The following is a 9,830-nucleotide window of genomic DNA, read 5'->3' on the forward strand; positions in this document are numbered from 1 at the left end:
ACTAGTTCCGCGCTTCTCTTTGAAGGGTAAATGTATAAAGCCTAGGGGTTAAACTTTTGGTTGATCTTAATGTTAGAAAAATGGGATTAGAATATTTTTACTTGGAAAAATATAGTGTTAATTTGTGATAGAAAAGTGGAAATGCACTTATCTTTTGATGCTTCAATAATTAGAAAAAAAAGCTTTATGTCTACATGCAGAGACTGACAATATATATTTTAAGAAAAGAACAGTTGGAAAATATCCTGTACAAAGACCTTAAGAGCAGCAGCTTAAGCCTTTGTACTTCTATTCCTTAAAAAATGTGACTAGTTTGCATGCAACTTATAGCATGCATAACGCACAAAGGGATCATCTTCCACTTCTTATTGTTGCTGATTTCCTTGTATTCCCTGCCATCTGCTTAAGATTTAAGAATAGCCCAATAAATTGAAACCACAGAAAATGCTGGGAACTGTAATCTATAGCTACTAACCAATGCAAAAAAGAGATGCTCCTGTAGTTCATCACTCTTTTGTATGCATCATCACTCAAGAGTAAAATGCTTTCTTTTAATTAAGTTATGAATGGTGTGGATCTTCCCAAAGCATGGGGCTCAGTATGAAGTGACTGTAGCAGTCCTGCCTTCATGGAATTGCTTTCCTCATGTTCTAAGAAGCTTTGTCCCAAACTTTGTAATGGTGGGTCCCCAAAACTAAAAAAAGAAAAAGGTCTTATGTCGTCGATAACATGAGTTTATCATTTGATAGGAATGAACAAATCTGCAACAGGCAATCAGTGATGGAACCATTAAATTTTCAAGCGTGTAAAAACAATTTGTTCTTTTTGTTCAGCACTTGTATGATACTAGATGATGAAGAAGGTGTTTTGTGCTATAAAATATTGTTGTCCAATTCAACTTCTCATTAAGGATTCAGCAGTTACTACTTTTGTGGTGAGGTTAAAAGCAAGATTCATAGATAGCTAAGGTTTAAATGCAATGTGTAAATACATGGTGAATAAATGTATGAGAAGTCAAGAAAATGGATATTTAACTGATAGTTTAATGTGGGGTTGGTTATTCAAATTCATGGGAATTGTATGCGAGTTCAGTATGAAGAAATACCTGGCTTGTTGAAGGGAGCGTGTCATAAGCCGGTGCTAGGAGACATCCATCACAATAAACCATAGTGCCATATGTGTCTGTTGTCACAGTTGGTGTGATATTTTGAATTTTCGTGTATCTTAAATTTGGTTTCCCTGGCAGGTGGCTGAACGTGCATTGTTTTTGTGGAACAATGATCACATAAGGAATTTGATCACACAAAACCGTAAAGCAATACTGCCTATAATCTTCCCTGCTTTGGAGAGAAACACAAGAGGTCACTGGAACCAAGCTGTTCAGAGTCTAACACTGAACGTGAGGAAGATATTCTCAGATGCTGATCAAGAACTTTTTGATGAGTGCTTGGTTAAATTCCAAGAAGATGAAGTAAAGGAGAGAGATATACAGGAGAAAAGAGAAGCAACATGGAAGAGATTGGAGGAGGTGGCAGCCTCAAAGTCCATAAGCAATGAGGCTGTGCTCGTCTCAAGATTTGCCTCCTCTGTAGCAATTGCATCTGCAACAAGTCCATGTGCTACTGCTGGTTGTTGAGCGCCTCGGTGGGTGTTTAACTGTTGAAGTTACCTCTTTTTGTAGTTGAACGATACATGAGTGGATCTCATTGGCATGATAGGGAAACTGTTGCTTGGCTTATTTCCTGGGCTTCTCATATCATCTCATCAACAGGATAAGCGCATGCAGGGTTCTGAGGGAACAGGTTTATTCTATTTTTGGGTGGTCTGGGCTCATTCTGTTTTATTTTCTCTTCAGCCATTAAAGTGTATGTGTGTATTATAAGGGATGGGATTGGTTTATAGAGGCAGTCTTTCAGATTTCCTACCTGATAATATTTATTTTCTGTAATGATGCAAAGAAGAATTTTCCTTCTGTGTTTCAGCTTCGATCTCTTTATGTCTTTGTCTAACAGTAGACCTTTTGTTTTTTTATTCCCTTGTCTTCCTAAATGTCGTTTATAGGAGTTTGGTTCTGCAAGTTCGCAGGGGTATATGTGGAATGGTTAAACTGGGTAGAAAAATTTGCTCCTTGATCCCTGCAAGTGAGATTCTGTTCTGTCTACTTGCTGCATTTTTGTCTAATGTTTCGACACTGTTGTAAACTATTTGCAACTTTGGTTACTTCTAAGTAGCCAGTAGAATATGTTTCAAATCTGAAGAAACAAGTTGGAACTTCATGATCAAGAAATTCAGCCAATAGGACCAAGTGCTTATACATGTAATGTCAACAGTCAATTGATTTATTTATTTTAAATAATTTTCTTGTTTGAAATGAATTTTTTTTCCTAATAATTAAAAATAAAAATATAATTCATTTTAATTTAAAAATTTTTATTTTAAAAGATGAAATCTTAAATTTGAATTTTTTTATGAGATGAATAATGCCAAAGGAATAATTAATGGTTCATTTCCTCCCTCTTGCAGTTTACTGCCACACATCATTTGAAATCGCAGCTAAAACATATAGGTAGTAAAAAAAGTTCTGGAATCAAATTCCTTGGTGGAACCTTTTGATGTTTAAAACTGAAAAATGTCCAAAGAGAGTGTCTGATACAGCCATTTAAATCAGCAGAGAATAAACTTGCTTGCCATTTACACAAACTGCAACTCAAATACTAGCAGAATATGGCAATTAAGCCTGCAATTTTTCAGTCAAAACTACTTAGAGTTGCTAGACATGTGCCCTTAACAAAGCCGACTCACAGGACAGGCTGCAATCACTCAATTAACAATGCAACCTGAGATTAATAGTCATCACCATATGCCCTGAAACTATAACGTTCCTGATATGGACCATTGAAGAAGAGATCAGCCTCAAACCACTTGGGATAACGAACTAAATCACCAGCCACAAACCGCATGTAACGTTCGCTACCTTCAGGAACCACCCTCACCTCTCCTTCTTCTATGTAAACCAACTGGTCTACCTGCCAGTCCCAAGGCAACTTGCACTTTCCAGTCTTCCAAACAGACCATCTAGAGACTCCAAGCTCATCCAATCGGTTGCGTGGTACTTCTCTTTCCACCTTCACATTGTACAATTCCTCCAGAGACTTCTCTACATGCATTCCCTTTACACCATGACATTGCACATTTATGCTTCTGAACTTGCTACTGGCTCTGTTACTTCTGTTTACAGAGAAGAAGCCGAAACTTGGGGCTGTGATCATGCCTGTTGCAGCCATATGAAATTTACTTGTTTGTTCACCTGCTCAAAATGATCAAAGTTGAATGTAAATACTGTTCAGACAACTACACTGGGTAGATTTGAGAGGCTGGCATCTTGAGCTCTTAAAGCAAGACAAAATATGTATGCATATTCTCTTCTATAAGCCAGCAATCAGAAGAACACAAGCAAATAATTATCAAAAGAACAATTGAGTTTGCTAAATTTTGTAAATTAGCATTACTAAAACCAGGTGGGATTCCTTCAATAATTGCTTCAGATATGTGATGTGGAGGATATCATCAATTCTCCTTCTCGTCATTCATTATCATTTCTAGTTCTGTTCAACTGAATTAAGCATTCAAATTAAAATTCAAATATCTCATGTTGCCCTTTTTTTTTGGTGGGGCTTTGCTTCCTCTCCATCTTGATAATATTTATATCCAAGAATTTTGCAATAATTTAATTCAATAAATTTCTGTTTAGTTAATTATATTCGAAATGAAAAAAATTCATTTTTTTAATTTAAAAAATTTAATTTAAAATAAATTAAAACTATGGGTGCCAAGTGGTTTTTTCTTTTCCTAGACGAAGCAGGACATCAAAAGTTTCAGATTGAGGATCAAATCAAAACTTTCACCATTTTTCATCTGTCCTTCTAAATCTTAAAACCAAAATTTAAAATTGAGGATCAAATCAAAATTTCACCCTTTTGTATCTTTTCTTCTAAATCTTAAAAACACAATTTAAGAATAAGCATAAAATTTCAGTCTTAGATTTCCTTTTTTTTTTTTGGAATTTGCTTTCGTCCCATCTTTTCTGTTGCAGAACTCCTAAGTTCATTTCATTTCCTCCTCTTTTCCCTCAGTTTCTCAGCAACCAACCAGAAAGCAGACAGACAAAAAAAAAAAACAAAAAACCACCCTACCCCGAAAATCGACAACAATATAAACGAAAAGAAGGAAACAGGATAAAATTAGAGAACTTTGAGCCCTTACCTGATAAATATGGGCTTGTATTCAGCAGAGAGCTAAGGGAAGGTAAGATTGAGATGGTTCTAAAACCCTGGTCAGGGTTCGAGGTTTATCTGATTCGTACCGCCCACAAAAGCTCCACGTTAAAGTCACAAGTAGGTGAATTTTAACAAGTGACCTGCTGGCACTAACTTACCGGTTACCTTTTCTTTCGGTTACCTTGCCACAGTTTTTCATTTTTTTGGACCTGTAGAGTTTAAGGAGAATTGCTATTTTTTTTTAAATTATTAAAAAATTTATTAATTGATCTTTATAATTTTTAAAATCAATTAAAATATATTTTATTATCCATGAATACTATAATTTAATCATTTTTCAGGTCGTTTTGGGTTTGTTATCCATGAATACTGTAATAGCTAGTGAGAGTTGAAGGAATTGAGCAAAGATTTTTCAATGGTTTGCCACAAAGATCCACATTTCCTCTGAAAGATTCTGCTTTTTAATTGAGCAAAGATATAGATTCTGGGATTGTGCCAGTTAGGTTGTAGAACGAGAGAACAATGCTTGCATTCTGAGGAATTTTCTCTATAAATGCCAGTGAAACTTGCCCAAAAAGCTTGTTGTAAGAGAGATTCCACAAATTACTTCCACCAAATTCAAGTGGTAATGATCCATTTAGCAAATTGGAAGACAAATCTAACACTTCAACAGAATTGAAAACACTTGGAACATAATCTAAAGAGTAATTACTTCTTAAAGAAAGAACAGTAAGATTATGCAGACTAGTCAAATTCTTAGGTAGTTTACCAGCCAATGCATTAGCAGAAAGATTCAAGTACCGCAAACTTCTCATTCCTAGTCGTTGAATGTAGATAATGTGTTAATGGTGTAATGAGTTAATGCAAATGATGGCTCGAAATAAGTGAAAGAGGGCACTAGGAAAAAAAAAAGGAAAAGTTGCAGAGAATGAGCTTAGGCAGAAGGAGAAACACTTTGTTTGCGTAAGTGGCTGAATTCATGCACCAAAACGAAGCTCAGCCGAAGATAGAGGGAGTTGGTGAAAATGAACTTATTGGACTGTTTGCTTAAGGGCAATTTTTACTTTTTGCTATTAACAAATGACTTGTAAAACTTTTAAAAAAATAACATTTTCCGGATAAATCAGCAAATTTTAATACATGAGTTCTAATACTTAATAAATTGATTAGTAATTGTTATCCAAGCCAATTTTAACAATTAAAATCAATCTTTTAAATTATTACTAAAAATATATTGAGGCTAAATGTAGTAATTTTATTAAAAATCAATTTAATATTTAAAAATTAAAATTTCAGAGGCATGACAGCCTTTGTCAGTCCTCCTTGTATCCGTTACCACATACTATGATAATATATGTAAATGTTATAGTTCGATTCTTTGCAGTTTCGCAATGCCAGAGGCATAAAATCACCTGTGCCATTAGTGGTTTCGGGAGCTTGAAAGGTATCTAAATGCATGATTACTATATCACGATTATTTCTTTGCCAATTTACAATGTCAATGGATTTTGCAAATGGTCACACAAGTATACTACTTTAGCAAGTCTATGCCAGTTTTTGGATCAACATAACCAGTTAGCCACGTTACAGTTTAGGTCTTTGATTTTTAATTTATAGACAAAAAATTCTTTTAAATTTTTGACAAATTTCAAAATAATCATATAACCTCTTAATTTATAGACAAAAAACCTTTTTAAATCCCTGACAAATTTCAAAATAATCAATTAAATTATGTGTAATTTGATCACTAATAATGGTCGATGAATCTGTTTGTGTTCAGATTGTTATTCCTGCTTCTTGATATTTTCATGCTGAGTTGCATTTCTTTTCTCTCCAGTTTTGCTGAACCTATTTCAATTGCATTTTGTCTCTTTTGACAGTAATGTGTTGGAAAATATTGTTGTGCATTCTTTCCTGCAAGATCTGCAGCCATTTTTGTATCTGATATGAATGACAGCTCCTGCATTTGCAGCTCATCAATGAAAACATATCCAAGGCACATTTCTGCAAACTGATACAATAGTGGAAGAGGATTAAACTCAGGAATTGTAGTTAAAATTTTAAAGTTAATCCCTTCTAATACTCCAACTATTTCTTCGAATGCAAAACTTTTTTATGGGTAAAAGTTTCATGCATTTAATCTTTTATCAGTGAAACTTCTACAGGCAAAAAGATTCTGTCCAGCTTTTGCCAATGGATGTTTTTGTTTAGGTTTGTCTCCCTAAAATCATTGGGATATTTTGCACATTAAGCCAAATTTTCAAAAAGCAATAAAAATCCACAGTAGGCCAAAATTCAATTCAATTATGATACCATTATTTATTTATTGACATTCATACAACATTTGTAACCCTCTTACAACATTTCTAATATAGTTTTACCTATCACATTTATCAACACAGCACAGATGGAGATCAATTGGACGTTTTGGCACCTAAAAATTTAGAAAGCTCCTTGACAATAGGCTTCTCTTTGATATCTTCCTCCCTATTGATATGCCATTTCTTTGATGTATTTTCTGCCTGGAATCAGAAGCTCCGAGTTAATACAAGAACAAAAGTTGTTTTTTTTTTTTTCGGATTGAATTTACAATTAGCATACCCATGTTTTTAAAGGCACCAATTGCTCTTTAATAATCTCAAGTTTTGGCTGAACCAGATCTTTCCCTTTAGTTCTGATATCATCACTCTGCCAGGATGTAAAAACCCAACATCAATTTCAGAGGCAATCCTCCACCAAATTTCATACAAATAGTGAAATTGTAAGCATCAGGCAGGAACTACTTAGTACTCACATTTTGCAGCTGCAGCTTGGAGACTGCCAAACTGAACACCACTGTGGCTCCACCAAACACAATTGCAGTAGCAACTGCAAATGCCTTTCCAACTACAATGTGATCATAAACAGCACATTAGAACCTCCTCAGTTTTCAATAAAATTGTACATTTTACTGATAATTTGGAATATATATATATATATATATATATATATACACACACACTTCTATCTAAAAGTTAAATACTTTAATTCCAAGAGTTTGTTATAGTTGAGTTTAATCTAAATTATCGAGAACATAAATTATTAACTATGATTGCACAAACAAAGAAGTAAATTGAAATAGCAAAACTAAGTTATCTTGTGCAACAAATCAGGGATTTACAAAAATTTTATTTTCAAGTTAGCTTCTAACAAGTCCACTGGTAGATTATTTTGTGTGCACTTGTGTTGTCCTAGCTAGAGCAAAAAAGGAAAGAAACTAAACCTACTCTGAGTAAGCCCTTCAGCCGCAGCCTTCAATTTCTCTGGATTGATAGGGGTATATCTGTCTTTTCTCATTTCGTTGGCCGTTGACGCCAACACTGAGCTCTCTTGTGAGGGCAATTCCCACCTGCCATTCCCCATTGATTTAAAAAAGAAAAAAAGAAAAAAATTGAAGAGAGAAACAAATTCGATTTTGATAGGAGGAAGAAATCCCCAATTTCCAATTACCTTTTGGGACCAAAAGTGACATGAGGCAGACAGAGATAAGCTCTGAGGGGATTCAATGCATCAGGGGACACAGTGGCGGCCTTATCGGAGTTGGAGTGAAGTGCCCACTTGGAGGCTGTGGAAATGGTAGAAGACTCCGTCGGTTTCCCGAATATGTAGGAGGGAAGAGAATGCCTCAAAACCTCCGGTAGAACGTCAGCTTGTGATTCCTGCTCGCTTGAAAGAGGAGAGGACGGGAGGTTCTTGGGAGCAGGGATGGATTTCTCGGCGAGGCGATTGACGGCATGTTTGGATTCCTGGAAAAAGTAGGCAGCTTCTTTTCCTGCTAGCCTTCCCGCGAGAAAACTCATTCGCGTACGTGGATACTGGAGTGGATTCGATGTCCTTGACTAGGTTTTGATTTGGCTTGTTTTCATTATGTGTTGAGCTATTTAAAGGTCACGCCTGGAATCTGTTACCGATTAAAATATATAATATAATAAATTAATTGATTTTAAATCCATTTTATTTTAGTATAAAAAATTTATTATTTAATATTTAAATATTTTTAAAAAAATATTTTTTTATGAAATAAATGGAATCTGATTGTAATAATAATAATAATAATAATAAAGTCAAGTGTAGCGGCTACGCATACTTGCTTGGAGAAGAAGGATTCTGAAAGCGTTGAGCAATGCAACAGGCTTCTTATAATTTCATGAGCTAATTGCTGTCGTCGCCAATTTAAAATAATTTTACAATGTTGTAATTTAAAATGATAAATTTAAATTGTCTTTGCTATGTCTTTCAAAATTCTATTAATGTTTCTAAATATTAATAAAAAAATTGTATATAATAGTATAAAATTTTAGTTTTCATTAAATGGTCCCTTAAAATTTCTATTAATCTCTAATAATTTTTAGTTTCTTTTTTATAATTAACATTAAAGCATTAAAATTATTTGATTATTATAAAATAATATAAAAATTAAATTAAATTAAATTAATTTTGTATTTATAAATTAAAATTTGATAAATATTTTATTTTAAAATTAAATACAAGTTAGTTTAGCAATTTTTACCATTCAATTTAAACCAATTAATTTTATAATACTTTTTTTAATTTTTCACTATCATGTCGTATCATTTGTCTATTTCAAATTTATATTTTTTTTCTCAAATTTAAATATTTGAATTTTATATAAACTTATGAAAATTATAAAATATTATCATAAAAAAATTCGTACTACTTATATTTATTACATATATTTTGTTATAATTTTTTAATTAATATAAAGTTTATAGTTTGATATTTTATATTATTTTTATTTATTTTTTAATTATACTCTCAAAATATTTTCTAGTTCCGCCCTGTTAATGCCCATCTTCTGAATCGGACTCTTGGGCCTCGACCTCCACTTTAAAAAGTTCACATTTATTAATATTTTAATATTAATATTAAAAAATAAATTATTTATTAATATTTTAATATTATAATATTAGAATATTAGATAATAAGTTTAAATTTAAAAAAATAAAAATTATAAGATATATAAAATAATTATCAACATAGTAAAGTGATTATCTTAATTTTAAATATAAATTATTTTAATATTATTTATATACTCAAAAAATTTTAAAAATACTTAAAAAAAATTATCATATTATCTATTTTCTTTTAATCTGAAGCAACAAAAACTTAATAAGACTAATAAATATATTAAAAATTTTTAAATAATTTTTTTAAAAGCAACAAAAACTTAATAAGACTAATAAATATATTAATTTTTTTTAAAACAAAAGGATTTGATAAAATAAATTTAATATTAAATTTAAAAATATTAAAATTTATTATAATAATAAGTAATTTAAAAAGTTACTAAAATACATATTTTTTCTCATCCTTTCTTTCTATTTCTTAACTATAGTATATTAGAAGAATAATAAGATTTTTATTACCAGAAGCTAATTTAAAAAAAATTGAGATAATCCCTTATAATTAAAATTTCGTGATAATAAATAAATTAAAAATTAAAAAATATTTTTTATAAGTAAATTAAAATAATATAAATATTAATATAGCTAT

At 31.9% G+C, this 9,830-nt stretch overlaps 2 protein-coding genes across 4 annotated transcripts; both read right to left on the reverse strand.

The window, feature by feature from the left end:
• Positions 1–2,582: 2,582 nt before the first annotated feature.
• Positions 2,583–4,416, reverse strand: LOC122721533. Its single transcript, XM_043949404.1, has 2 exons — positions 4,264–4,416; positions 2,583–3,307 (listed from the first exon to the last, which is right to left on the reverse strand). Exon 2 carries the CDS (start codon positions 3,282–3,284, stop codon positions 2,844–2,846), a length of 441 nt encoding a protein of 146 aa, XP_043805339.1. The 5' UTR covers positions 3,285–3,307; positions 4,264–4,416; the 3' UTR covers positions 2,583–2,843.
• A 1,549-nt stretch (positions 4,417–5,965) lies between these two features.
• LOC122721546 lies at positions 5,966–8,180 on the reverse strand. Of its 3 annotated transcripts, none has more exons than XM_043949459.1 (6): positions 7,767–8,180; positions 7,544–7,665; positions 7,072–7,163; positions 6,879–6,965; positions 6,659–6,799; positions 5,966–6,288 (listed from the first exon to the last, which is right to left on the reverse strand). In XM_043949459.1, exons 1-5 carry the CDS (start codon positions 8,114–8,116, stop codon positions 6,692–6,694), a joined length of 759 nt encoding a protein of 252 aa, XP_043805394.1. In that variant the 5' UTR covers positions 8,117–8,180; the 3' UTR covers positions 5,966–6,288; positions 6,659–6,691. The 3 variants fall into 3 exon arrangements, with proteins under 3 accessions (XP_043805394.1, XP_043805395.1, XP_043805393.1); XM_043949460.1 differs by having other exon boundaries at positions 5,969–6,237; XM_043949458.1 differs by lacking the exon at positions 5,966–6,288 and having other exon boundaries at positions 6,572–6,799.
• Between the last annotated feature and the right edge of the window lie 1,650 nt (positions 8,181–9,830).

This window comes from Manihot esculenta, chromosome 13, assembly GCF_001659605.2.
Source record: "Manihot esculenta cultivar AM560-2 chromosome 13, M.esculenta_v8, whole genome shotgun sequence".
NCBI classification, from domain to species: Eukaryota; Viridiplantae; Streptophyta; class Magnoliopsida; order Malpighiales; family Euphorbiaceae; genus Manihot; species Manihot esculenta.